This window comes from Phocoena phocoena, chromosome 6 (assembly GCF_963924675.1).
Source record: "Phocoena phocoena chromosome 6, mPhoPho1.1, whole genome shotgun sequence".
NCBI lineage: Eukaryota > Metazoa > Chordata > Mammalia > Artiodactyla > Phocoenidae > Phocoena > Phocoena phocoena.
The window spans coordinates 113,488,497-113,515,546 of NC_089224.1; the positions used below are offsets into that span (position 1 = coordinate 113,488,497).

At 59.8% G+C, this 27,050-nt stretch overlaps 3 protein-coding genes across 5 annotated transcripts in view; 1 reads left to right on the forward strand and 2 right to left on the reverse strand.

Annotated features, from left to right (window-relative positions):
- The first annotated feature begins 7,782 nt into the window (after nt 1–7,782).
- On the forward strand, nt 7,783–15,266 carry SLC2A6 (solute carrier family 2 member 6). 2 transcript variants are annotated; one of them, XM_065879199.1, is made up of 10 exons: nt 7,783–7,915; nt 8,467–8,629; nt 9,607–9,813; nt 10,444–10,543; nt 11,174–11,385; nt 11,809–11,961; nt 12,593–12,701; nt 13,089–13,274; nt 13,488–13,633; nt 14,493–15,266. In XM_065879199.1, exons 1-10 carry the CDS (start codon nt 7,824–7,826, stop codon nt 14,646–14,648), a joined length of 1,524 nt encoding a protein of 507 aa, XP_065735271.1. In that variant the 5' UTR covers nt 7,783–7,823; the 3' UTR covers nt 14,649–15,266. The 2 variants fall into 2 exon arrangements, with proteins under 2 accessions (XP_065735271.1, XP_065735272.1); XM_065879200.1 differs by lacking the exon at nt 13,089–13,274 and having other exon boundaries at nt 7,824–7,915; nt 14,493–14,648.
- Nucleotides 15,267–17,641: 2,375 nt separating this feature from the next.
- Nucleotides 17,642–25,073, reverse strand: CACFD1 (calcium channel flower domain containing 1). Of its 2 annotated transcripts, XM_065879603.1 has the most exons (5): nt 24,953–25,073; nt 21,896–21,968; nt 21,199–21,324; nt 18,298–18,405; nt 17,642–17,732 (listed from the first exon to the last, which is right to left on the reverse strand). In XM_065879603.1, the coding sequence occupies exons 1-5, from the start codon at nt 25,071–25,073 to the stop codon at nt 17,642–17,644; spliced, it is 519 nt and encodes a 172-aa protein (XP_065735675.1). The 2 variants fall into 2 exon arrangements, with proteins under 2 accessions (XP_065735675.1, XP_065735676.1); XM_065879604.1 differs by lacking the exon at nt 21,199–21,324.
- Nucleotides 25,074–25,914: 841 nt separating this feature from the next.
- Nucleotides 25,915–27,050, reverse strand: part of ADAMTS13 (ADAM metallopeptidase with thrombospondin type 1 motif 13) — a 30,776-nt gene continuing 29,640 nt past the window's right edge. Inside the window, 2 exon segments of the mRNA XM_065879970.1 lie at nt 25,915–26,079; nt 26,698–26,882. Of these exon segments, the coding sequence (XP_065736042.1) occupies nt 25,915–26,079; nt 26,698–26,882 (350 nt within the window).

Here is a 27,050-nt window from a genome sequence, read left to right on the forward strand (position 1 = left end):
TGAGAAGGGGGTTGATGGCCTGTATCGGTTAGGAGTGCACGAGGCTACAACACACAGGAAACCAGCTCTCACAACAAGGCGGCCAGGCTCTACATCACCAGAGAACGAGCTCCCGCTTCAGCCCTGCCCACCGTCCTAGCCTGGGCTCCCACCTCGCGGGTGCAGTCACCAGGCAACATGACTGACTTCCAGGCAGGAAGAAGCGGATAGGACCCAAAGCCGCGCTAATCAGGAAGGTGGTCCTCCCTGGACACTCCTGTCTACACCCTTGGCCAGAACGGACTCACGTGGGCACCCAGCTGCAGGGCGTCTGGAGGACCTGTGCGTTTAGGTAAGCACGTTGCCCCCCCCCCGAACACAACTGGGGCCCTTTTAGGAAGGAGGCAGAAAGGAGTAGAGGTGGCAGTGTGGCCCCACCCCACCGCAGACTGATGAGGAAATGGCTCAGGCAGTGGGACTCTCCCAAGGCCACACAGCTGGGCAGAGCCGGAAAGGGAGGAAACGATGGGAAAACCTCTTTCCCCAAAGGAGAAGCCTCCCTGCCCCCGGGGCCACTTGAACCCTGACTTGTAAACACCCACGAGCCCATGCCCGGGCTGGGAGGAAAGAGGCCAGTTCCACTCCATCCCCAGGCTCCTATAGGGAGGCCACATGGATTAAACACACGTGTGCACATACAACTGCATGTATACACACACGTACGTGCACGCATGCACATACAGATGTTCACGGTGTACGTAGAGTCGCACGGGGACACACGCGTACACACAGGCGCGTGTACGGAGATGGCCACACGTGCGTGTGTGTTATGTGCACGTACACACGCGGTGCACGTGTTTGTAGCACGTGGGCACACGTGTGTGCGCACAGACATGCATGTACACATACGCACCAACACATATACACACTCGCACACGAGCTGCTGGCTCCCAGCCATTCCCTGCCCATGGGCTCAAGGAGCAGGCTGCCAGCCCCACGCCAGGACCCTCTCTGGCTTGCCCACCCCAGGCCCAGCCCATCCTGTCACTTGGCGACGTCCAGCCCACCAAAAGCCCAGACTTTCCTAACCTCAGGCATCTGGCTGCCCCGGCACCCCTGGAAGATGGGGGAGACAGGGCAGGAAAAACCCCAAATGGAACCACAGTGTTTATAAAACAGGTCACTGAATTACACAGAACAATATTTCCCTCGCCGGTTCAATTCCTTCCTGGACCAGCTTCACACAGATGCCCGTGCTGGCCTCAAGCGCTACAGAGGGGGCTCGGCAGCCTGGGAGAACCACAGGGGCTGGGCCGGATGCGGTGAGGGGCTGCTGGAACCGCGACGGAAGCCACACGCATTTTCTTGGGCGCTGGACAGAGATACAAACAAGGGGCCGCACACATCTGCCCTCACCCCGTGTCGGGCAGTGGGCAAGGCTGAGGCCTCGGGCGAGGCCCAGAGGGGCTTCTCCTCCCTTCCCTGCTCCCCGGAGGACAGAGGATAGCCCCCGGAGGGCTCTTGATAAGTATTTGTCCAGTGGATCCTGGAGGATCCTGGGGCCTCCAGCCCTGACCTGAAGATCTCCACGACCCTCCCAGCCTCAAAAAAGCACATCTTCCTTTGTCAAGGTCCAAGAAGGGGCCACTGTGGGGCAGGAAGGCTCCGGTGACCCTGGGCCGACCACCCCCTCCCCGCCCCCCCCACCCTTGCTCAGAGTTCTCCCCCACTCCCTCCACCTTCGGCCTGATGCTTTTTTGGTAAGGAGATTATAGATATGGAAATAGAGGGAAAGAAGATAAATAGCAAATGGTAAAAGAAGTTTTCTCCACGTAATCCGATTTGTGCTTATCCACAATCTCAAAATTTAAAAAATAAAACAAACACCTTCACTTCCTCTGCCCTGATGGGAACGCCAAAGGGATGGTGTAGTTCTGACTTCAGCCACCAGGTGGCGGCCAAGACCAGCGCATCCCGTCTCTGACTGGCCTCAGCCCTGGGCAGGGTGCGGGGCTTCCTCCAAGGGTTTTCTGGGTTCCAGGAGGAGGGAGAGGGACGGACACGAAGGGAGACTGTGTGCTGCGGAGGTGACCACAGAATGCCTACCTACTGGGGGGCCTCCCAACGATGCCCCGAAGTAGGTATTGCCATCCTCATTTGATGACTGGGAAACCGAGGTTTGGGATGGAGAAGGGCCTTGTCCACCATCACACGGCCCGGCATGGGCAGAGCCCCCGACTCGTTCTGATTCATTCCACCAATACCCAGAGGTCACCTGGCTTTATCTGCAACACTCAGGATGGCGGTACAAGGATGGGGACCCCGCCACACCCTGCAGCCAGCCAGGACGGGATGGTTTTGAGGCCCAGCTGCCTGGGCACTCTCGCCTGCCCCAGGCCCTTAGCCCACCTTCTCTGGCCGTCCCCAGACGTGAGGCTCCAGCAGCGGCTTTCTGCTTCAGAGTCCAGGGCTCATCGGGGTTCCTGCCCTCCAGTGGGAGGGAGTTGGGGGCCTCCTGGGGTCCCACTGGGGCTGCCACGGGCAAGGGCTGAGCGGCTGGCCCCAGGATTTGTTCCAGGGTGTGGCTGGGGGGGCCGGTGCCACTCCCGCCCCAGGGATACCCACACCCCCCGCTTGGGAGCCCACATGAACAAAAACCTCGGAGGGCCCTGTCCCATACCAGCCAGGCCGAGAACAGGAGGAACAACAGAACCAGAGCCGCAGCCAGGGTCAGGGAGGGCACCAGGTCCGAGTCCTCGGGGTCAGGGATGGCGGTTGCACCAGGCAGCTGGGTGTCAGAGACCTTCCCACCGGGGGGCCCTGGCTGGCCCATCTGTGAGACGGAAGTGAGGGACAGGACTCCGTTTGGGAAGGGCCCACCACCCACCCACCGCCTGTCCCATCCCTCTCCCTCGGGAAGCCCCCCAGACACAGCAGGAGCCAGGGGCCAAGAGGTGCCCCAGAGGCGACCCTGGGCAGTGACTCCCTGAGCCTTGATTTTTTCCTCTGTGAAATGGAGATGCCGAAGACCACCCTGGGAGGATAAGGACCAGATGAGACAGCCCCTGGGCCGCTGGCATTCCTTCCAGCCTCCTCACCTTCTCCCTTGAGATGACGGGGGCTGGAAGTCAGGACCTTTTCCCCTGCGCCAGGGGGTCTGGAATGCAGCTAGGCTAGTTTCTGGGGCAGTTGAAAGCCAGCAGCCTCGTCTGGAGGGACTAGAACTGCAGGAGGATTTGTATCAAGGCTCCCAGATGCTCTCTGCCCACACGGCAGCTAAGGAAGTGGACACCAGGTTACATCCATCTTACAGATGAGAAAAATGAGGCTCAGTAAAGGAAGTGGCTCCCAAGAAGCCCCAGAGCTTGGCAGAGAGGGTCCTGGCAGCCTGAGACCCTATTCTTAGGCTCCTCTTCTGTACAGGGACAGAGTTTGGACTAGGTCACTTAAGCTCCAATGCCCTAGATCAGCCAGCAAGGTCCAGGAGACGGGGTGTGGTCTCTGCCCAGCCCCTTCCCAACCCCAACCCAGGCAGTTCTCAGGACATTTACCTTCCAGCCGTTGGGGCTCCCATGTCCTGGGAGAGGGCTGCCCCGGAGCTGCCAGATTCCCCAGGGACAGACACCAGTGAGTGACAGCCTGAATGGATCAACTACGGGCTCTTTCCGCTAAAGAAACCACCCCCTCTGGGGCTTCCCCCAAGGAGTGGCTGGAGCTGCGAGGTGGGGAAGTGAGGGCCCCAGCCCCCGCGTGGGTGTGTCCAGGGCTTTCCCCGGGCCCAGCAGAAACAGGTTCCTCAACTCCCAGACCAGGGCTTCCCGCTGCCGCTAAGCTTCCGCATGGGGCCTGGGGGAGGCGAAGGAAGAAGGGCAGGCTCTAAATTCAAGCCAGCAAGGGGTCTCCTGGCATTGGAGGTGTGCCCATGCTGTGCCAGGTGCAGGGTGGGAGGGAGAGGGGGGATAGTCCCGCCCCACGCCCAGAGGCCAGGTTCCAGAGCAGCCCCTCTGGGGCTGACCCAGATGAGAGTGGGCAGGAGAGAAGATAGGAGGGTTCAGAGGCCTGAGGACCACAGAAATGATCTTTGCTGAAGGAAATTATCCCTTAAGGGCAAAGATGTTTATCACACTGCTAATTTTAAAAGCAAAAAGGTGTGAAGCCTTAATGCCCATGACAGAAGGTTCAAGAGCAAATCCAGGTTCGTCCACTCAAGAACCTTAAAAAGCTGGTAAGACAGGATTATGAACGAGGAGAGTCATACCAGCTTTATTCTTTTAGCCCAAAACTGAAAACAGCCTGTCCAGGATAGTTAAATTGACACAAGACAGATTAACAGAAGGAATAAAAAAAAACAAATTGAATTTCCTACATGCAGAGGTCTCATACATATGGGCCCCAAAGAAATGACCAAAGCAGGCAGCTTTTATGCTTTTTAGACAAAGAAACAACAAATGTGTGAAGAACTGACAAGACAAAGAAACTTAGGTGTGGGTACTCATTAGCGAAGAAACTAGGCAGAGTTTGTTACACAGCCTTCTTGCCTGGAATTCCCCATCTCTGGTGATAAGGATGTCTCTCTACCTCCTGGTGCAGGAAGGGTATATTCCACATGGGAGATTTATTTCCTGCTTTCAGGGGGACAGAGAGGAGGGTCAGAGTGCCCTTCTTGCCTCCACTTTTCTCAAGTAACTTTAATTCAGCATAATCAATCTGCCACCTTGGCACATTTGGGGGTGGCTCACCCCGAGCTTCATGAAACCTAACCACCCATCAAAGGATGGAACTTAACACGCACAGCGACAAAAAGAGAACAAGCCACTAGAAGACACAGCACGGATGAAACTCATAGATGTACTGAGTAAAAGAAGCCAGAAAAAAGCACTTAATATATGGTTCTCTTTCTATGAAACTCTAGGAGAGATTAATGTACAGTCACAGAAAGATGATTAGTGGTTTCTTAGGGATGGGGGAGGAGTATTGACCGGGAAGGGGCACCGATATACTTCTTGGAGGATGGAAATGTTCTATGCCTTGATTGGGGGGCCGCTGCGTGATACAGCTGTCAACACTCATCCATCTACACACTTAAAATGGGTTCATTTTACGGTGTGTAGATTGTCCCTCAATAAAGCTGACTTTAAAGGGAAAAAAAAAAAAAAAAAGCCAGAAACAAGAGCAGGATTCCATTCAAGAGGTTCAAGGGCGGGAAAATCTAATCCACAATGACAGAAATCAGAGTGACGGGACCTCAGGAGGGTGGGCATGACTGGGAAGGAATACTTGGGATTTTCTGGGGGTGATCAGAAGCTTCTTTCTTGATCTGAGCCGTGACTCCTGGGTGCGCACAGAATTTTATTCATTGAGCTGTACCTTTAAGACGTTACGGAGCTCAGGTCTGGCTGCTCGAAGCTTGAAAGCCAATACTCAAGAAACAGGTGTTGGTAGGAAAGGAAAGATTGCTTCATACAGGAGGCCAGCAACCTGGGGGAGAAGGCGGACTTGTGTGTCCAAAAGCCAACTCCCCCTGCCAATCAGAGCCTTTAAAGGGGAGTTTCAGGGGTGTACAGGCAAAGGGAAGGGTCTACATGCAGAAACAGCACGGTCGGCTCCGACAATCATCTTGAAATTGGTCTTGCGGTGGTCTCATCAGTGCCATCTTGTTTTAAGCCCAGTTGAATCTTCAGTTCCAGGGCTGGTTTGTGCCCATTTCTTTGAGGGCAATTCTTGGAATGGAGATGGAGCAGCTTATGTCATGGCTACAGTGTGGTCATCATGGAGTTAACTCTTTCCACCTAGTGGGGGTTTCGGTATTGGCAAAACAGCTCAAAGGGTATGACTCAGAATATTATCCATAGCCTTTGAGGAAGGAACTAAAGGTCCTTGACTTTGTTTAATGACTAAACTTTACTATTTTGTCCTGTTTGCTTTTCTTTGCTTCTGCATTTTTTCACTTCTCTGATTAAAATTTATTCTATGGATAAAGTTTTCCTACAGACAAAAGGCAGGCAGAGGACATGGAGGGGGCAGTCTGTCCTGGGAAGGCCCCACGGGCTCCTGCTCGGTTTTGACGTGTTACATCTCGATTTTCAAAATATGGTCACGAGGACGATGCAACATGACAGCCAGAGTCACCACTTACTGGGTGTGCCTGAGTCCAAAGACTATACCCTTGACAGCAAGAAAATGCTTAAAACGCAGTGTGACGTGGTCACACGATCAGATGCACACTCGGTGGGCAAACACACAAGACAGACACACGGGGAAACGAGAGGAAGGAAAGACACTAAGATCCCAGCAGGGTGAGGCTGTTGGCAATGGATGCGGCTTTCCCACATCTCTGTTTTCTCTATTCTAATATATGTGGTTACATTTTGATGATTATAAAAGAGAACTCACAACTTTTTTAAACACTTCGCTATTTTGAGAGCTCAAATTTGGAAATAACCCAAATGTTCAACGACAAAGAATCGGTTGTAAGATATATGTGGCACATCCATTCAGCAGAATAGGGTCTGATTCAGCCTCCTCCACCTGAAAAAGTCCAGAGGGAGAGCTGCAACTAGTAATTCCGTTTTGTTGTTTTTGTTGTGTGGTGTGTGCGTGTGTGGTTTGCGTTTTTGTTTGGTTGGTTGGGTTTTTTGTTGGTGGCGGTGGTGCTTTTTTTGTTTTAAGAATGGGCTTCCAGGGCTTCCCTGGTGGCGCAGTGGTTAAGAATCTGCCTGCCAATGCAGGGGACAAGGGTTCGAGCCCTGGTCTGGGAGGATCCCCCATGCTGTGGAGCAACTAGGCCCGTGAGCCACAACTACTGAGCCTGCGCGTCTGGAGCCTGTGCTCCACAACCGGAAAGGCCCTGACAGTGAGTGGCCCGCGCACCGCGATGAAGAGTGGCCCCCCGCTCTCCGCAGCTGGAGAAAGCCCTCGCACAGAAACGAAGACCCAACACAGCCAAAAATAAATAAGTAAATTTTTAAAAAAAGAATGGGCTTCCAGGGAATTTTCAGGTTCTGCTTTTATTTTTAAGTGCTATCTTATTACCTGGATGATTGGCTACAAGCCCAAGTCACTCCTGCAATCAGAAATGGGGAAAATCCAAGTCTCGCCCACTGGAATCGCCACCCCCTCCTCCCTCTGCCTTCACTCCACACACCCTCGGCTGCGGCTGTCCCAGATACTCGCCAACCTGATTTCACCGCGTCAAGGGGACAGCGGTGACTCAGAGACGCGATGTGGCAGGGAGAGAGGTCGTCGAGCGCAAGACGGAGCACACAGCCTTCGTCTCCACAAGCGTTCGCTGTGTGAACTTTGCGCATCACGGCCCCTCTCTGGGCTTCAGCTTCCTCCTGCCTATAGCAACTGGGCCCCGGGGTGGGATGCAGTCTGCGCCCCAGGGCTGGTACCCAGCTTGGATCCAGACGCGGACACAGACGAATGGGGAAGGGCTCTGCCTCCAGGCCCTGCACGACTTTCAAGCGGCTCCCTCCGTGCGGGTTCCCAACCGCTAAGCGAGCCCCGGGGCCTCCAGGGGCGCACAAGGGGCCTGCCGCGTCCAGGGAAAACCCTGCTGCCCCGTCCGGGCTCCTCCGCCCTACACCCGAGTCGGCTCCAGGGTAAAGCCCGGCCGCCCCACCCCAGCGCCGCATCCCGCATCCCGCATCCTCAGCATCCGCACCACTCGTGGCCGCCTCATTGGCCGGCGCCCGCTCTGCAGGGCCGCCCCGCAGCCAATCGCCGTCACGGGGGCGGAGCTGCGGGCTCAGCCGGATGCTCCCAGCAGCCGCGGCCGGACGCGCCTCAGGCCGGAGCCGCCCCTGCCCCTCGGCGGCGCACCCTGACAGGAGAAGCCGGCGATGCAGGAGCCGCTGCTGGGAGCCGAGGGCCCGGACTATGACACCTTCCCCGAGAAGCCGCCCCCATCACCAAGGGAGACGACGCGGCTCGGGTGAGAGCCTCTAGGCATAGGGTCTGCGGGTGGAGGCTAGGGATGGCCCTGGTATCCTCCAGTGGGCAGCTGGCTCCCATCTTGGGCCTCCACTGACTGTCGGTGCGTGGCCACCAAGGGGCCATCTGGTTCCCTCCTGCCCCAGACACACTAGTCCTATTTAAGGAGCCGGTCCTCCTGAGTACAGGGCCCAGCCCCCAATTGGCAGAGACAGGGCGACTGAGACCCAGAGGGGGCGAGGGGCTTGCCTAAAGTCACACAGTAAGCCTTGAATGGCAAAGCTGCGGGCAGACACCGAGCCTCCTCTGTGGGAACAGTGCTCTGCACCTGCGTCTCAGCCACAGCAGTGGGCTGCAAGGGCTGTCCTCATGCCCTGGGGGTTTCCCAAGGGAGCTGGTGCTCAGGCCTGGGAGGTGCCAGTCTGACCAGCTCTTGACCCAGCCGTCCCCAGCACGGCCCTCGGAGCGGGTGGCCACCGTGCTCAGGACAGGAAGCAGTTAGGCGAGGAGGGACTCCGAGATTCTGACTGCTCTGCACCCCCCATGCACCAGGGCCCTGCAGAACAAGAGGGTGTTCCTAGCTACCTTCGCTGCCGTGCTGGGCAATTTCAGCTTCGGGTATGCCCTGGTCTACACGTCCCCTGTCATCCCAGCCCTGGAGCACTCCTTGGATCCAAACCTGAGTCTGACCAAAACCCAGGCATCCTGGTTCGGGGTAAGAGCCATGCTCTGAGCTGGAGGCGGGCAGGGCAGGAGGGGCAGGGACGCACTGAGCTCCGTCCCAAGCTAGGAACCCCCCAAAGGTCAGCCTTGGGACCCCCTCCAGGGCCCTGGTCTGCCCCCTCCCCCACCCTCTCCAGGCTGGGGTGGGGGTGGGGTGGAGTGAGGCCAGATAATGGCTGTGAAATAGGAGGAGGAAGTGAAAGCTGATGGAGAAAGGAAGGAGCAGGTGGGGAGGTGTCCCTTAAGGTCTCCACCCAGTGGGGCTGAGGGCTCCCCAGATCCCCCCACCCAGAGCTGGGCTGTCACAGCAGAGAGGACACCTCCCTGGATGAGGGGTGGCAGGAGAATCAGCTACTAATGGAAAAAGCACTGCTGGGGCACAGAGGGTCCCAGGATAGATGGTGGGCATGTAAGTAGGAAGAGCACAGGCCCCGAGTCCCAAGATTCTAGAATAGCAATCTTAGCGGCCTCAGATTTACAACCACAACACGTTAGCTAAGATAATAATACCCAATGCAGACTGCACACCTAGCATGTGCCGGGCCTGTGCTAGGCACCTGCCATGAGAGCCGGTTTACTCCAGGGCCAACCCTATGAGGTGGGTGCTACCGCTGAGGCTCAGACAGGCCGAGCACCGTGCCCAGGTCACTGACCGGATCCAACCTGGTACGCTCGACAGGGGAATCCGAGAACCCCCAAATCTTAAAATCCCAAGGGCTTCAAGTCACAGAGTTCTCCTGCCTGCTCTATCACAGTGCTAGACATTTAAACATCAGGCTGGACAGAGCCACTGCAGACCGCTGTTGTGGCATCCCTAACGAACAGCTGTCCGCATGCTGCTTGTACCCCTCTGGAGACAGGAGGCTCACTACCATCCAGGGCCCGAGTCCGGCAGCCCAGGCTCCTGGGACAGCCTGGAAGAGCAGCTGCCTCTGGGCTCTGACAGGGCCCCGCGCCCTTTCCCCGCAGTCCGTGTTCACCTTGGGTGCGGCGGCCGGGGGCCTCAGCGCCATGGTGCTCAACGACCTCCTGGGCCGGAAGCTGAGCATTATGTGCTCGGCTGTGCCCTCGGCGGCCGGCTACGCGCTCATGGCGGGCGCCCACGGCCTCTGGATGTTGCTCCTGGGGAGGACGCTGACGGGCTTCGCTGGGGGCCTCACGGCTGCCTGCATCCCGGTAAGGCCAGGACTGCCCACCCTGGTCCCCTCACTGCCTCGCCATCAGCTGAGGCCTCCTGGCCTCGGAGCCCCCTGGTCAACAGGGATATGTTTGCCAGGGAGCCCCAGCTCAGCCCCACCAGGGCAGCTAATCTGGGGGGAATCTGACACCAGTCCCAAGCCGCCCCCAACTCTGGACTCCCCAGACTTCCTGAGTCCTGACACATTGCTCAATCAGAGAAAATCCACATTGAGCAACACAACAAGAAAGGGAAGTCCCTGTCCTGTGCCCTTCCTGGGACCCCCCTCGTCATACCCACCATTCCACACACCCACTCGGGGGCTGGGCAAGCCCGGCATGGGACGAAGGCCCCTGAAGGAGCAGAGGCCAGAGTCCGGGTGCCCTTGGGCCTCCCAATTCCCAGCCTCACGCCCCCACGTCAGAGCTGAGTGCTTCTGCCCACTCGGCAGGGCAACTGAGGCCCAAGGGAGGCCACACCGTGAGTCACGATGCGGAAGAGAACCCCGCTGGAAGCCCCCGCTCCCTGCTCCCCACGGCTCACCGGGCCACGTGTGCTACCTCGGCCAGGCCCGGGCACCTGTGTTCTCAGCGGAGGCCGGGGTGGGGGGGGGGGGATGTGTCTTGCAGGTGTACGTGTCTGAGATTGCTCCCGCAGGCGTCCGTGGGGCCCTAGGTGCCACACCCCAGCTCATGGCAGTGTTTGGATCACTGTCTCTCTACGCCCTTGGCAAGTATCATCCACACGTGCTCTAGGAGCCTCCCCCGTGTGCAGGCCGGGGGGTGACGGGGTGCCGCTGAGCAGCCGGGGCTGGGAAGGGATGAACGTGCCCCCAAACGGATTCCATGCTGGGAGGCCGGAGGCACAGCTGCCTTCATGCTGTGTGCCTCCAGGCAATTCCCTGCGCCTCTCTGGTCACGAGGTCCCACCCCTAACTGGGCAGGGAGAGCTTCTCTTGGGCTGGCAGTCTTTAAACTGTCTTTTAACAGCAGAATGTTTTCTGTCAAATAGTCTTAGGTGGGAAGACCATAGAGAAAAGTGATCAGAGTGCAGCCAGCTGAGGTGGGGTGGGGGTTTGGCGGTAGAGGCCCCAGGACCTTGCTGCTCAGGCTACTCCTCCATGACCTTGCCGTGGCCCTTGAGACCCTCCGAGGACCTGGGCCCTGTGCCAGGGGCCAGGCAGTCCCTGTGGCCCCTCTTGATTGAGACCACAGAGGCCTGGAGCAACCAGGGTAGGCTTCCTGTAGGAGGTGGCCCTGGGACTCACACCTGAGGGCAAATGAGGCTGCTCAGAGGCCCCGGTGGGAGGGGTTCTGGGCCCGGCGCAGCCCCAGCTCCTCACCCGCTCCTTGTGCCCAGGCCTGCTGCTGCCGTGGCGCTGGCTGGCCGTGGCCGGGGAGGGGCCTGTGCTTGTCATGATTCTGCTGCTCGGCTTCATGCCCAACTCACCTCGCTTCCTGCTCTCGAGGGGCAGGGACTCGGAGGCGCTGCAGGCACTGGCCTGGCTGCGAGGGGCTGACGCTGACATCCGCTGGGAGTTCGAGCAGATCCAGGACAACGTCCGGAGACAGGTGTGGGAGGGGTGGGCGCCTACAGCACTGTGGGGCTGTGGCCATTCACTAGGCCGTCACAAGCCTCAGTTGCTTTTCCTGGAGAACAGGGATAAGAGCAGTTCCCACCTCTAGGAACAAGGGGTGGGGGGGTGGGATGTCGTGGCCCCTGGCCCAGGGCGCACGCGCCGTGCAGTGGATGCCTGGGGGCCCGGCGATACTGACAAGCAGGAGTCTGCCTTGGCCCACCCACTGATCCAAGAGCCTGGGTCCACGCAGGGGTCCCCGGGCCTGTCCCCAGAGCCAGGGTTGCCTCAGTGCTGGGGATCTTTCCCGGAGGAGGGAAGAGGGGAGCCTCCTACCCAGCTCCATGCAGCCCAGGGCAGGTTGGTGCCAGCCGGAGGGGTGGGCACAGCCCCCTCAGCGACAGCCTCGTGTCTCCAGAGCAGCCACCTGTCGTGGGCCGAGGCCCGGGACCCCCACATGTACCGCCCCATCGTCATCGCCTTGCTGATGCGCTTCCTGCAGCAACTGACGGGCATCACGCCCATCCTCGTCTACCTGCAGTCCATCTTCGACAGCACTGCCGTCCTGCTGGTGAGAGCCCGGCCCCACACCACCCGTTCCGCCCCCAGATCCGGGGAGGGCACCCCTGCGGAGCATCTGCTCTGTGCCGGGGTCTGGGGTGCACGCACACGCGCAGACACCAGCGTCTCTTAACTGCTTCTGGGCCAACCGCCTGTTCTCAGAGGAACGTTGGTAAACAAAGCTTGCATGTTTTAAAATAAGATAGGCAGAATTACAAGGAAAACCAGCTCTATAGAAGCATAGACCCCCTGGGAGCCACAGATCCCAGGTTCAGAGTATCTGCCACCCACTGAGGAAGTACCTCCCCTCCAAACCTCAGCTTCCTCCTCTGCGAAGCCAGCATGGCTTCATCCACCCTTCCTGGGGCTCAGAGGAAGATGAGGCCTGAAGATGAGCGACAGCACGGTTCCACAGGTTGTTGTTATGCCTGGATCCGGTGCCAGCCCTGGGCTTGGTGGTGGGCACAGCAGTTGTGCCCCTGCCTGCGAAGGCCCCACGGGCCAGGCTGGGTGACCAGCGAAACGCCTGGCACAAAGCAGCCGAGCCTGGGGCCTGTCCCTGCAGAGCCTTGGCGGGGGCGGTGGGGCGGGGAGGAACAGCAGGCTGGGGTCCCTCAGCCCCGGGGGCTTCCTCCTTGCAGCCCCCTGAGGATGACGCAGCCATCGTGGGAGCTGTGCGGCTCCTGTCCGTGCTGATTGCTGCCCTCACCATGGACCTGGCCGGCCGCAAGGCTCTGCTCTTTGTCTCAGGTGAGCACAGGCTGCTCACCGGCACTCATTCACTCCTTCAGCAGCTACCACGTGTCTTGCCAGCCCTCGCGGTGGGAGCGCCAGGGGGGCCTGGGTCAGACCTGCCCTGGTGGCCTCCGTCTCCCCAGCGTCTCCCCAGCAACAGGCGAGGGCCCAGGCATCCAGAAAGGTCTGCTGGGGCTCATGGGAGCAAATGAGCTGACGATGACACACATGCTGGGTGTGGCGGGAGCCCAAGCGCGGGCTGGGTGGGAGCCGGCTGCCCTGCAGGAAGAAGCCTCCAGTCACAGGCGGGCTGAAGGGGACTGGGCCACACGGGGTACAGGGCGCTGAGGGGTGCTGGCTCAGAGGGTCCCGGCCCCCCGAGGGCCACCTGTCTGTCCACAGCGGCCAGCATGTTTGCTGCCAACCTGACGCTGGGGCTGTACGTCCATTTCGGTCCAAAGCCTCTGACCCCCAACAGCACCATGGGCCTGGAGAGTGTGCCCCTGGGAGGCACAGAGCAGCCCCTGGCCACGCCCACCAGCTACCTCACCCTAGTGCCCCTGCTGGCCACCATGCTCTTCATCATGGGTAGGTGTGGCCGTGCTCTACGGGGTCTGGGGACGGGGCTGTCTTGGGTGTGAGGTGCCGGGACGCGCCGGTGTTGTGGGCGGTGTCACTGCCGTCCTGGAGGTTGGGGAGCCGTCCCTCAGCAGCTCCAGGGAGACACGAGAGGCCTTCTCCCCCCCCCCGCCCCCGCCCCGACAAATGGGCTCTGAGCCCGCCCCTCCCCACTTCCGGCAGGCTACGCCATGGGCTGGGGGCCCATCACCTGGCTCCTCATGTCCGAGATCCTGCCCCTGCGGGCCCGCGGCGTGGCCTCGGGGCTCTGCGTGCTCGTCAGCTGGCTCACCGCCTTTGCCCTCACCAAGTCCTTCCTGCTGGTGGTGGTGAGTGCTCTGCCCCCGGGGACCTGGGGCCTCTCTGGCCAGTGCCGAGGGCCGTGCTGAGGCTTCTCCGCGTGTCCCCTCAGCCTTAGCACACACCCCCTTCACGCCGAGGCCAAGGGCCGTCAAGTGACAACATCCATTTCAGCGAACAGACTCAGCTCAGGGAACTGTTGGGAGAAGTCAGGTGATGGACCTCCCAGGCCAGGGTGGGACCCAAGTCCAGAGAGCCACACCCACCTGCCCTGCCTGTCACCCTCCAGGGTATCTGGGCCTTCTGTCTGGGTGGGCAGTTTGGGTCTCTCCATCGAATGCTTCCCCATCCCCTTCCCCTTCCCCCAGCCTCTTGGTTCAAACCCCCAGCAGGCCCTGAAGCCAACCACAACCTCCAGGTTCCAGCTCCCAACTCCCAAGTGGGAGAATCTGATGGGGACAGCTTGGATGGGGCCTAGCCTGGTGCAGTCAGTGGGTCAGGGCAGGGCTGGGGGCGCCCCGAGCAGGTCAGCCACGCTGTGGTGGCAGGCCTGCTGCAAGCGGGCATGTGGGACAGCTGAAAATGAGAAGTGGGCACTGGGACCAAGGAGAGAGGCCGGTGTCTGGGGCAGGGTGGGCTCCGGCTAGCAGTCAGTCCTGGGCCCAGCACAGAGGAAGGCTGCCTGCACCCCTCAAGGACTCGGATGCCCTGCCGAGGCACCTGGATTTCACGCTGGAGACGGTGGGGAACCCGGGGGTGGTCCAAGCAGGGGAACGAGATGAAGGCCTGCTCCCCAGGCTGGCTGATGCCTGCAGGGCCACAAAGCTGGTGCTGGGGCGAAGGACCTTTAGTGTTCCCCTGTGACCCGGAGCCCCTCTTCTCCCCCAGAACGCCTTCGGCCTGCAGGCGCCTTTCTTCTTCTTTGCCGCCGTGTGTTCCGTGAACCTGGCCTTCACAGGCTGCTGTGTGCCCGAGACCAAGGGCCGGTCGCTGGAGCAGATCGAGTCCTTCTTCCGCAGCGGTAGGAGGTCCTTCCGACGCTAGGGCGGGGCCCCCGCCGTTGAGGGCCAAACCACTGGGTGGTGGAGCGTGTCGGGGCCCCAAACCTGCACCCCACGTCCAGGAGGCGGTGTCAACCCGCCACCAGCCAGGGCACAGGAGGACCGGCCAGAGGCCTCAGGGCACGGCACACACACCAGCTCTGGGCAGGCAGCACCCCGTCCAGCCTCGGCCCTGGCTCAGGTGGCCCCAGTGTCACCCACTCATCGGCCAGACCCACCGACGGAGGGGGCAGCCACGTGGCCCCGGGGCCAAGGCCTTGTTGGGCGACCTCGGGCCTAGTGCTCACTCAGGCGTGGAGGGCCACGCCGAGGACACACAGGGCTGCTGGCGGTGGAGCGGCTCCGCACAGGGACGTCAGCCCTCCTCCTGCTCTGATCACCTGGCGGCCATTGAGCCCCTTGGCTTTGGGGACCAAGACAGAAACCTGGGCCTGTGAGGCCTATGGACACCGCAGGGACCGTCCTGGACCCCCAAAGGCCAGGACCCAGCGTGGACACTCCCTCCTACACCCACCCACCTTCTGGGAACAGGAAGCACTCGAGTTCAAGCCGTGTTCACCCTATTTATACAAATAAATCGGGCCACGGCCCAGGAGAGGAAGGAGTGGGGTTTACTCCAGGTGGGGGAGCTCCCCCAGCAGCCAGGCTGGACCCAACTTCTCAGCCGAGGTCGCCAGGGCCTGCTGCTCCAGGCCACCTCTCTACGGCCCCAAGCTGCCCACAGCCAGGCAGAAGGAAGAGGCGAGGGCCGCGGGCCCCCGGCCTTGGGGTTCCAGCCCCCCCTAGCTGTGCGAGCTCGGCCAAGCCACCGTCCTTGTCTGAGATGCTGGGAGCAGGCCGGCACAGGGCCAGCAGCACAGGGGACCTCGATACCGTGGCAGTTACTCCCGGGGCTGGCCCCTGCTCAGCCGGTGTAGGGGCGGGGCATCCCTACCGCTTACTTAGTGTCCCGGAGGGAGACGGTAACAGGCGGACCACGTGAGAGACCATACAAACCGCTACCAGGCTTTATTGCTCAAAATGCAAGCCAAACACTGAGAGTAAACAAGGACCAGGAGAGAACAGAGCCCAGGGCCGCAGAGGAGGGAGAGGGCCCTGGCGGCCCCGCCCTTCCACCACCCGGCAAGGTGGGACCCGCCCCCGACTGGGAGACAGGATCGCAGCTCCAGGGCTGCTCGGATACACTCATTCGGAACCTCGTCAAGTGACCTGCCCACTCTGGCCTGTGACCGAGGGCTTGGAGGGCCCACCCAACTTCCTCACAGGGCAGAAGCGCAAGCTTCCTCAACACACAGCCAGCCCTTCTCCTCCTGCAGCAAGAAGACCCCCGCCAGCAAGGCCCCGGAGGCAGGGGTAGGAGTGACCCCGGAGTCCCACTTCCTGGGTAAGAATGAGCCAGGAGGGGCAGGCAGGGCCCTTGCTCCTCCTGGGAGGTAGACAGGCCTCATTCACGGCACACGCAGGAGAGAGAGACACACAAACACACACGCACACACCCTGCTGGCCTGGAGAGACCTACAGCCCACAGCCCTTTGAACCCAGTGCTGGCCTGAGGAAATTGGTCCTGGAGGACCCCGAAGGCACGTGCCAGGCTCCCTGGACAGCTGCTGGGGGACGCTGCTGTGCCCAGGACAGTGCCTGCCCTCCCAGCCTCAAACACTGACAAATCCCCGAGATGAAAAGTCCCTCTGGGAAGTAAAGACCGGGGCGCAGCCCTGGGGCTGGATCCACAGAGCAGGAGCTGGCCCCTGGGCTCTGGGCGCCCAGAGCAGGCCCAGCCTGGGGTCCCGGGAGGGGCAGGAGCTGAGCCCCAAGCCACCCGGGCGGGCCAGGCCTGTCACACACGCCAATGGCTGAAACCAGTCCAGCAACCAGAGCGGCTGGTGGGCAGGGCAGAAGGAAGGGACGGCGCACGGAGGGAGGCTGGGGAGACGACGCGCACGTCCACACAGGCCCCGCTCCCTGGTGGCCTGGCACCCAGCGCAGTGGGGCAGCTCGCGGTGGGAGCAGGGGCGGCTCTAGCCTCTGCCCAGCTCTCCAAAGGCAGGAAGCTCCCTGAGGACAGGGCGGGGGGTGGGGTCAGCAGGTCCACACCAGAGAGGTGGACGGGCAGCCCCGCGGGGCAGGGGAGAGGCTGCCCTCCGCACGTCCTTAGCACCGGGGCCTGGGGGATGGGGAGAACCTAGGGCTGGCCAGGCCCACGGGAAGTGTCCTGGTTCTGTGCTAGTCCAAGCTTCCCGGGAACCGGGGGAGGGAGCACACCCCGACCAGCGGCTGGGTCACTACCTGGGCTGCCATCGCGGGTCGGGAGCGCTGTGGGCTCCCATGGAGAACAGAGTGGCAGGGGGTGTGGGCAGCAGGACACCGCTCCGCCCTGATGACAGGAGGACAGAGGCAGCCCAGGTGGCTCGGCTTACAGGATGCTCTCCTGCCTGGAGGGCTGAGAGGAGGCCACTGTGGCCAATGCCCAGGCCTGGGCTGATGGACCTCCCACCCCGAGACGGGACCAAAGTCTCCAAAAGCAGCTCCTCATGGGCCTTCAGCAGGTCTCGGGGGTCCCGCCAGCTGTGTAAGCCTGGAAACCCACCCAGGGGCCTCTTGCCGGCAGGCCACGCGAGCTGGGAAGAGTGGGGTCAGGCGGGCCGTCTGCAGAGTTCTGCAGGCTCCGCGCGGCCTCACGCCCCGAGGCCTGGATCACCCCGAGGCCCCCGCTGCCTGCCGCCACCTCCCATCCCCTCGATGCTGGCCAAGGCCCTCAGAGCCCTCACCCCAGCCCCTCGGCGCCTGGCTTGGGGTGATGCCAATCTGGGGGAGGGGCAGACAGAGGAGGACTCCAGGTGCGGGGACAGGTGAGAGGGACTGAGGGAGCTGGACACACAGGCTCCTCTTCCAGGCTGCCCCTCTTCCAGGCGCCTCGGGGACGTGCTCACACAGACCAGAGGGCCGACGGGGGGGCGGGAAGGCCCCCCGACCACATCACAGCTCCCCCTCCAGGGTGTCCGTGAGCTTCTCCTCGTCCGCCTGCTGCTTCTGCTGCTGGATCCTGGCGTAGGAGATCGCGTCGCCCCTGGGGAGAGAGCCAGTCAGCGCCGCATGGGGTCGGACCCCAGACACACAGCCCTCCCAGCCTCCGCCCCATTCCTGACCTGTGAGCCAGGTGTGGCCCGCAGACAGAGCCTAGCGGGCCCTCCAGTTTCCCCAGGCAGAGACCCTACTGCTACGATGGCAGAGACACATCTTGTCACCTCTAAGCGTGACAAAGGCTGCCTGGGATGCTGGCCTGAGGGTTCGGGTTCTCAGTCTGGGCTCCGCGAGAGAGGGTGAATGCTGACCGTGGAGCCAGGTGTGGGCCCCGATGGGAAGAGGCTCTCAGTAGCCGTGCCTCTGCCACCCCTGCTACAGGCTGTGACGAGGCACGACGGGGCCACCAGGGAGTCCCGTGAATCCTCCTGCTCTCACTCCCTAGAGCTCGGACACCCTAGAGACATGGATGGGGGTCACTGACAGCCTCTGTGCTTCCGTTTCCACAACAGAATGACGGGGGCCACTCCCAGCCCTCTCCTCCCTGCGAGACTTCAGGAGGCGGGAAGTAAAGATCCCCCACCCCCGGGGGCTGGGACCAGCAGACGCACTTCTTGCCCAGAGCAGACAGTCCGTACAGCACTCCGGTGGCGAAGGCGATGGCGTTGCCCAGCAGTGTGGTCAGGGTCAGGCTGATGACAATGGGAACGACGGCCATCCTAGAGGAGAAGCAGAGGTCAAAGGGCACTACCACCCCGCAGCCACGACACCACTTCCAGCTTCCCAGGTTCACCCAGCCCCCTTCCCAGACAGCCAGGAACAGGAAGGGTCCCCAGAAATCAGGTGGGGCACAGGTGCACAGCCGGGCTTCGTAAAGTCCTCAAACACCCGTGAACTTGTCTGTAAAATTCTGTGCATTTTCTGGGGAGAGAACCCAAAGCTTTCATCAGATTTTTGAAAGGATCTGTGATCCAAATAGGGTTAAACAGCACCAAAATGGCCCAAAGCCCTGTGCATAGAAACAGGCGGGCGAGAAAATCCAGGGTCAGTTCAGTCCCTTAGCGGCTTTGGGGCTCGGGCAAGTCACTCAGCTGAGGTTCAGCCTCTCTATGATAAGGTGGGGACCACGCCTCAGAGGTTTCGAGACTGAACGAGATACGGCATGTTAACACGAGGCCTGGGACAGGATAAGCACTAAATAAATGTTGGCTCTTATCAGCGCAGTAAAACCAGCCGTATCTCAACAAGGACGGCCCCAAAGGTTAACGTGCACAAGACACGGGGCTTCCTCATTGCAAGGTGCACGCCAAGAACGGCTAACTGGCTGGTGAGGCAGCTCTGTCTGGTCCAGGCTGGCACCACCTGCAGACAGGTGTCCACTCTGGCTTAAGTATCCATGGGGCCGATGCCTGGTCCTGGTTGGGATTTCCAGGCTGGTGGCAGTGATCTGGGTTAACACGCACACCCTGTACACAAGGAAGACGAGACTCTTCTTAGACTCTTCTCGGACTCAACCAAATGAATTCTACCTGAATTTCCATTTGGGCGGGACGTGTGATCGTGAGGTTTTACTGAAGTTATAAACTTTCTAAGTAATAGAAATTGCAAAGGAAAAGAAAAGACCATGGGGAAAAATCTGTAAAAACAAAACTAAAGGCAAACAACAGGCCAGAAATACATTTGCAGGAAATATAGCAAAAAACTAAGAAATCTTTAATATAGAAACACACGTAACTTACTAAGTAAAATGTTACAATGTCAAAAGGCGAAAAAGAAACTAGACCCTTAACTACCAAAAACGAAAATGCAATTAGTAAAAAACATACAGAAAAAGATTTTACCTTAGATAACAGGTACAAATGTGAAAAGGGCACACGGCCCTGGGCCGGGGGAAAGACAGAAGAAACTCAGGTACTCTCTCTGGAAAGCACTTCAGCCACATATTGAAATCTTTTAAATGACCGTAATCTTTGACCTAATAACCCCACACCTGGAAATAGATCCTAAGGAAATCATCATCAACCCAGAAATTTTTAGCACCGAGATGTTCATCACAGCCTGATTTGTACTACAGGTTACAAATGAAGAAAAGCATGATACGTTCAGCGGAATAAATATTCCTATCATTAAAATTCATCTTATGGGGACTTCCCTGGTGGCACAGTGGTTAAGAATCCGCCTACCAATGCAGGGGACATGGGTTCCATCCCTGGTTCAATCCCTGGAAGATCCCACATGCTGCAGAGCGACTAAGCCCGTGTGCCACAACGACTGAGCCTGTGAGCCACAACTACTGAGCCCGCGTGCCTAGAGCCTGTGCTCCGCAACGAGGGAAGCCACCGCCACAATGAGAAGCCCATGCACCACAATGAAGAGTATCCCCTGCTCACCACAACTAGAGAAAGCCCGCGTGCGGCAACGAAGACCCAACACAGCCAAAAATTAATTAATTAATTTTTTTAGAAAGTCATCTTATGAAGCCTTTGTGGTAATACTGAAAATATGTCTACCATGATTTTAAGGGGGAAAAAGAAACAGGATACAAATGTACTTGTAATGGTTAAAACTGTGTGAAAACAGGTTTTAGAAAATGCCTGAAGACAGAGTGAAAGGACACATATCAAAATGTTAATGAGTAGTGGGGCTTTGGGTAACAACTTTTTATTTCCACATTATTTTTAATGAACATATATTACTGTTAGCATTTTTAACTAATTAAAAAACATAGGAATGCCGGCAAAGGAGGCGCCAGTGCGTGGTATTTCATATTCCTCTGTGCTTTGGACACAGTGGAGAACGGCTCTAGAGCTGAGCATGTATCCTGTGCTCTGACACAACTACTGGCCTCCAGAAAGGGAAAAAACCCTTGAAATAAAAACCTCCATATTTATTTCTAAAGATAATCTAGACACAACCACTACGGCTGCTGCTGCCAGACGCTGCTGAGGGCCTCCTGGACACCAGGCACCGCTCCGGAAGCTGCATTAAACACACCCACAGATTAGTTCAGTCTCACGGCTCAGACGGGAGGTACTACGTACTGAACTTGTCGTCAGATGTGGGAAAATAAGAGAAAAGCATATTTGGAAGGCACTATCTTTTGTTCTACAACTTGCTTCTTTCCGCTTTCATGTCAGGACATCTAGATTGGCCACACTCCTGAAAGGCCGCACAGAGGCACATACGGATCTACCAGAATCTGCTCTACAACTCCCAACCGATGGGCCCACAGTCCGGGCATCTCTCGCGTTCTCTGTTACACGTACTGCCGCAAGGTGTACACACCTCACGTCTGAATACTGTGCGGCTGGACCTGTAGGCCAGGCGCGGAGCCCTGGACGCTGGGTCCCATCGTATAGCGGGTCCCTCACGTGACCCTGCACAGACGCCATCCCTGTCTAAACCTCTACCGAGAGTAAACTAAGCAGCCGTCCGCCCAGCCCGGCCAACACTGTCACCTGCAGAAGCAGGGTCTGGGGGAGCCGAGTCAGGCCCGGCCCGCGGCCCCTCACCCGCAGTAGAAGACGGCCTTCTGCCAGGAGCGCAGCTGGTCCACCTTTGCCGCCACCGTGTTCGCAAACTCGATGAACTGGCAGCAGAAGGGCGCCTCGCACAGCAGCAGGACGAACGCGTTCACGCTGCAGAGAGAGGAGCAGGCTGGCGCCCAGGCTGGCGGGTCCCCCGCCCCCCTCAGGGCCCCTCCGCCTGCTCCCGGCTGCTCCCCACACTCTGGGCTCTGGGAGGAGCCGGAGCAGGGCAGCCAGTCCACCGCCACGGCCCGCCCTCGGGATGCCCTCGCTGGAGGAGGGAACTCGGCGAGCCCTGAGCGCAGCGCGTGTCTGCGCTGGGGACAGCTGAGCCCCAGGTGGCACGCCAAGGGTGCCTGCTCCCGCCTTTGGGTTCTCCGTGTCCGGGTCACAGTCACCGTGACCAGACACTGGGCCCTCACAGCGGGCCGGGCCCTTCCATCCACCCCCACCGTGGAGGGAAAGCACCCTCGCTATCCCCGTTGGCCCCCAAGAACCCCCTGAGCCCCAGAGCAGGAACTCACACAACTAATGCCACCCCCGGTCTCCCACACACCACTGGTGCCCAGTAACCCTCACAGACCAGTCCACCCAATTCAACTCATTCGTGTTCCACCTGGGAGGTGCCCAGAAATCCACACGCCCCAACACCCCCCGGCAGGACGGTCACACGGCTACTCACATCATCCACACGCCGGCCGCAATGTTCAGAGGGTGGATGGTGATGCAGTTGAAGAGGCCGGAGATGGCGCAAGCTTGAAAGCAAGAGACACGGGCAGGAATCAGCAGGGAGGAAGGGACAGAGCCTGCGGGCAGGCCACCTGGGCAGACAGCAGCTCGTGGAAGCACGAGACCCCTTCTGACCCCAGCACCTGGCTCTTATAGCACCCGGACGTCTCCCCACTGCCACCAGAGACAAGCAAGGCCAACACAACGACTCCACGAACAGGTGAGGACGCAGCCTCAGACAGGCGAAGCGGCTTGCCCAGACTTCACGGCCAGGGTGCGGCCGGACCCCAGAGCTGGCTCGCTCTCGGGGCTCAGCGAGGCAGCATGGACATCCCGCCCTCTCTCTGTTCTGGGGTTGGAGAAGCCCGCCCTCTGAACCCCAGCTGTCCCAAAACCCATCCCACAAGGTGCGTAGCATGAAAAAGAGAATGTCTCTCAAGGGCTCAGGCCAGGGCAGGCGGCACCGTGCCCAGGGCAGGCCACGAGAGAAGTCCTCTGGGTCTGGGTTGGGACAGGGCTGCCCCTCTTGGAAAAGAAATCAGGACCAGGTCGACCTGGATCACAATTCCAGCTCTGACTGACCCGCCAGCCCAGTGACTTTGCGTATGTTCTTTTCACCTTTCCAGGCCTGTTTTCTCTTCTGCACACAGGACAGCCCTACAGCCCAGCCCACCCACCCTGAAATACCAAGGGTCTGCAGCGGGGAGGGTGCATCCTCTCCTACCCCGGAAAGCGGGTTCTCTGATGCCCCAACTGCGGAGCCTCGCTCACCCCTCCCGACAGCATCCCACCGAGGGGTCTGCACGGTCGCCTCCCTCCTCTCTCACAGCCCCCAGCCCGGCTCCACCGAGACTCCGGGAGTCCGCCCGGCAGCGCCTGGCCGCTGGGCAGGACGCTGGGCCTTCCGAGGCAGCGATGAGCAACCAGTTCATTAAACTTGCAGCAGCTCCCTCTGCACCTGACCTGGAATTCTCCGGTTTTCCCACGTAACCCTATGCAGACAGCAGACGACGGAAGAGGAAACCAGATGCAGTGAACCCAAACTGCAACGGGACCGCCCTTACAGGTCCCCCGCCAAGGCCTCCTCCAGCGACAGATGTACTTCCCGCCTACTAAAGGCGGCACCTGTCCTGGGACAGGTCGCACACACATTCAGGCAGCAAGGCTCCCCAGGGCCACAGACGTGAGCGCCCACGATACAGCACTGCCCCTGCGTGACGTCAGCCGTGCCTGGTCTCACCTGACAGCGCCCCACACTTCCTGCCGCAGTCGGCACGTCACCTCTACCCCACTATCTACCAACAGCCAGCCCTGGGGGAGGACCAGGCTTCAACCCAGACAAACAGGTTCCAGGTAGGAGTCCTTTAACCATCAAGGGCTGGAAGATGTCCCCGCGGGGTGTCCAGCACTCTTGCCGGGTGAGGGAGGTGCCCTGTGCCAGCCTATCTCCTCCCAAGCTCTGGCCTCCAGCTGATGATCAGGACCCTGAGGAAACGCCTCTCCTGAGACCCCCCACTGCGTTGGAAGGTGACGCTACAGCCACCAGCCGCAAACACGAGGCTTAGCTGAACTCCAGTTTCATCTCTAAAGCTCCTCCGTGCTTTGCATTCTACTCTGTATTATATACTATTTGGGATTCACACGACAAGCACTTTCCCCAAATCTGCAGGTGAAACTGACATTTCAGAGCGACGTCACAGGTTTCTCCTGAAGCGTCATCTGTAGCCCCAACACCATGAACTCCTGGGGTGGCCCAAGAATCCCACTTGGAAAAGCGCAGAACGGGATGCGACGCCAGGGCTAACGAGGGAGTTGGCGGGGCAGCTGACCCCAAGATGGAGGGAGGAGGATCACAGCCCACATACTACGCTCAGGCCCCTTCCCTTCTCTCCCCCACCCCGCCCCATCACTGTCACTCCCACAGCAGCCTCGCTCTGATCTGCCAGGGAAACAGCTACCCAGACTCCAGAGGATCATGTCTAAGCCCTGACCAGTCTCTCCTACAAAGTCAAAAACATGCTCCCCCTGAAGAGCAACGACAGGGACGCAGAGGCCTTTTTGTGACTGGAGGGAGGGCCTGTCCCGTTATCACCCCTGAACTTGCGTCCAGCCTCCATCCACCTGGGAGGACCACGAGCCTGGAAGGGGAGCCTAAGGAGGTGCTCCTTCGACATATCGGGTCCGGGTCTGCTTGCCTCCGGAAGACCTGCCATATTATCCTTAGTTTACTTCTGTAGCGGATCTGCCTTCCTACGTATGTTCTTTGGGGGACTGCGCTCAAAGCGCCTAGCTTTCCAGGAAACCTGAGGTCGGGGTGTGCGTGTCCGCGATGCGGGGTGGGGAGTAGAAGTAGGGGAGATGAGGGACGGTGGAGGCAGAGTTGACAGCAGAAGGGAGAGCTGACATCAGGGGAAGCGCACTGCCTCCAGTGCGGACCCAGAGGAGAGGCCGCCTCCCTCAGCTCACTGCGTGGCCCTCCCGTGGGGATCGCCTGGCCCTCAGGAAACCTGGCCAGCACCTGCCCCATTTATAAACAACCTTCGCCCAAAGGTTAAGGCGCCTGCCGCCCGCACCCACACCCGAGCCAACAGGTGAGGCGGCCTCCGGACCAGACTGAGCCCGGGTTTCAGCACTGGCATCTGGGCAATCTCGGAAGGCCCCCGGAGTAGGTGCCGCACTGCCCTCACGCTCAGAGGAGCCGTGGAGGAGCAAGTCTCGGCCGCGTCGTTCCCTCCTGGAACGTCCCTTGAGCTGCTCGACAGCCCCGGACCCAGGCGCCCAGTCCGCGGGCCGGTAACCACAGCAACCGCAGAAGCGCCGGCTACCCTCCGCCCCCGCCGCGGCCCAGAGCCGCGCGTGGCCCGTACACCCCGGCCCCAAGCCGGCCTCTTCCCGGGGGTAGGGGGGGCCGCGAGGTGAGGCCACCGGGGGGGGGGGGGGGGGGGGCGGGGCCGGGCGCGCATGCGCAGCGTGCGGCAGCGCCGGCCCCTCCCCCAGGCTGGGTACTCACAGACGGCCCCTAACACCCCCGACAGGCGACACAGCCAGCGGTACCACCATGTCACGCCCTCCTCCTGCTCGGGCGGCGCCGAGCTCACGGACGCCACAGCCGTTCCGCCCGCACCGCTCATGGTGCCGCCGTCCGGCGCTCCCGCAGCCCTCACAAAGGGTTCCGGAGCCGGCCGCGTCGTCCCGGCGCGCTGCCTTGTGGGAGAGGCGGCCGCTTATTAGCATAGGGGGCGGGGCTCTCGGGGTCGGGAGAGGGGCGCACAAGAGGCTCGTGCTCATTAGGATAGAGGTGGGGCCGCGGGTAGGTGCGCCCGAGCGGGCCCGTGGCCATTAGCATAGGGGGCGGGGCCCGCAGGGACCTGGACAAGGAGGGCCCTCAGCGCGAGCTTATTAGCATAGGGGGCGGGTCCTGGCGCCGCAGGACTCCCAGGCAGTCAAACATTCCCACCCAGACTAGTATAGGGGCGGGGCTTCGATGAGAATTATCAGGTGCGCCAGCCTCAGGGCCCCATCGGGACTCCCAACTCCCTCGCCTCTCCTCCCTGGGTAGGAAGACGACCGCTAGGGGTGGCCAGGGGGTTGCTCAGATCTGGTGTGGATCTGGAGCCCGACCGCGGCCAGGGAATCCCTGCCGTGTGGGGAGGTGGGTTTTCAAGCCATATTTGGACAGGTTATGTAAAGAAAACGCCACTCAGACCTCACGTTCCGTTTATTGGTACCCGAGGGGCTGGGAGCTGCTTTTCCGGAGAGTCTCCCCTCCAACCCTCTAACGTTTTGCACGTTGGAGGAAGCCCTAAAGGAGATACTTAAGATTGGAGGGAATTCGAATTGGAAAGCCAGGCTCCAAACGGGTGCTCATAAATGTCAGGTTCCTTCTTTTCCCTTCCCGGACCGGGAGGAGGCATCCCACCGTGACCGCTGGTCAACTGAGAGATGTGCTTGGAGATGCGGGGCATCGTCAGGCTAATAAGTTCTAGCCTGGAGGGTCCAGTACTGGCCCCGAAGGCTGGTGTGCGCCTCCAGGAAGCCCTGGCTAAACTCCATCTCTGCCTGGCTGCCCTCTGACTCCCAGTAGAGCGTCTGTTGCCCACGAAATGTCATTGTCCTCAGGCTGTGGATATCCCGGATCTGGGAGGAAAGGGGCAGCCCCAAGGGACCGACCACAAATGATAATTAGCTAGCATTCATGAGCCCTTAATATACAAGGTATCATACACCCAGGGTCACATTTAATCCTCACACAACAGCCCTATCAGGAAGACACCATTATTCTACCTAGGAAACTGAGGCTCAGAGAAGTTGTGCTCCTTCCCCAGGGACGCACAGCCAGGATGCCAGAGCTGGGATTTGAGGCCAGATTAGTTTGATTACGGAGGCCAGGCTGCCTCCTCCAGGGAGCTGATACCTTACAGATGCCAGTTCTCCCAGAACACGTGAAAACCTCATCGGGGAGGGCTCGGCCCACTCTTCTGGTAAAATTATATCAGGGTCTAAAATCATGCTTCGGTCCTGGGGGAACGGCAGTCTACATTGGAAAAGGTCTCTTCTATTTCATTCTTGTAGGGAACTCAATAAGCATTTGTTGGTGAATCAGTGGAGGAAACTTTTCTCCCATTCTCTCGCTAATGATTTTGAGGGTTTTGATCAGAAGTAAACTCAGTGGGTCCTGTAGCCCAGCAACCCCCAGTCCCTGTCCCCAGAGATGGATGTCCAGAATTAGAGCAGAAGTCATCCTGGTGGCCTCACCAAGATGTAGCTGGAATCCGTTTCCTCGGTTCTGGTGCCCATGTCCGTGGCCAGGGCACGGATGGCGATCCGGGCCTGTGGGGCCACGTCGATGAAGATTCGGCAGCCCCCCATGTTCCTCCCATCCGGGCTCAATGATGGACTCACAATTTCACCCCGGGGTCCAAAGAGCTGCATGTCACATCCTGCAGGGGGAGAGCAGGCGTACAGACTGGGTGTGGACCACCTCCGGAACATAGGAGTCCCCCAGAGTGACCACTCTCGCCAGAGGCCAGGGCAGCAGGGCAGCCGGGGAGCAGTGGGGGATCAGTGTGGCACTGCGGTCAAGATCGGGGCTCCCAGGCAGAAGTCTC

What these genes read in the sequence shown, in the direction of transcription:
- SLC2A6 (XM_065879199.1), top strand. Translation starts at nt 7,824, where the DNA reads ATGCAGGAGCCGCTGCTGGGAGCCGAGGGCCCGGACTATGACACCTTC. An exon ending in AGGGAGACGACGCGGCTCGG is followed by an intron (nt 7,916 to 8,466) that starts GTGAGAGCCTCT and finishes CCCATGCACCAG; the next exon opens with GGCCCTGCAGAACAAGAGGG. An exon ending in ACAGCACTGCCGTCCTGCTG is followed by an intron (nt 11,962 to 12,592) that starts GTGAGAGCCCGG and finishes TCCTCCTTGCAG; the next exon opens with CCCCCTGAGGATGACGCAGC.
- CACFD1 (XM_065879603.1), bottom strand. Translation starts at nt 25,073, where the DNA reads ATGAGCGGTGCGGGCGGAACGGCTGTGGCGTCCGTGAGCTCGGCGCCG. An exon ending in GCGGCCGGCGTGTGGATGAT is followed by an intron (nt 21,325 to 21,895) that starts GTGAGTAGCCGT and finishes CTCTCTCTGCAG; the next exon opens with CGTGAACGCGTTCGTCCTGC. An exon ending in AAGGCCGTCTTCTACTGCGG is followed by an intron (nt 18,406 to 21,198) that starts GTGAGGGGCCGC and finishes CTTCTCCTCTAG; the next exon opens with GATGGCCGTCGTTCCCATTG.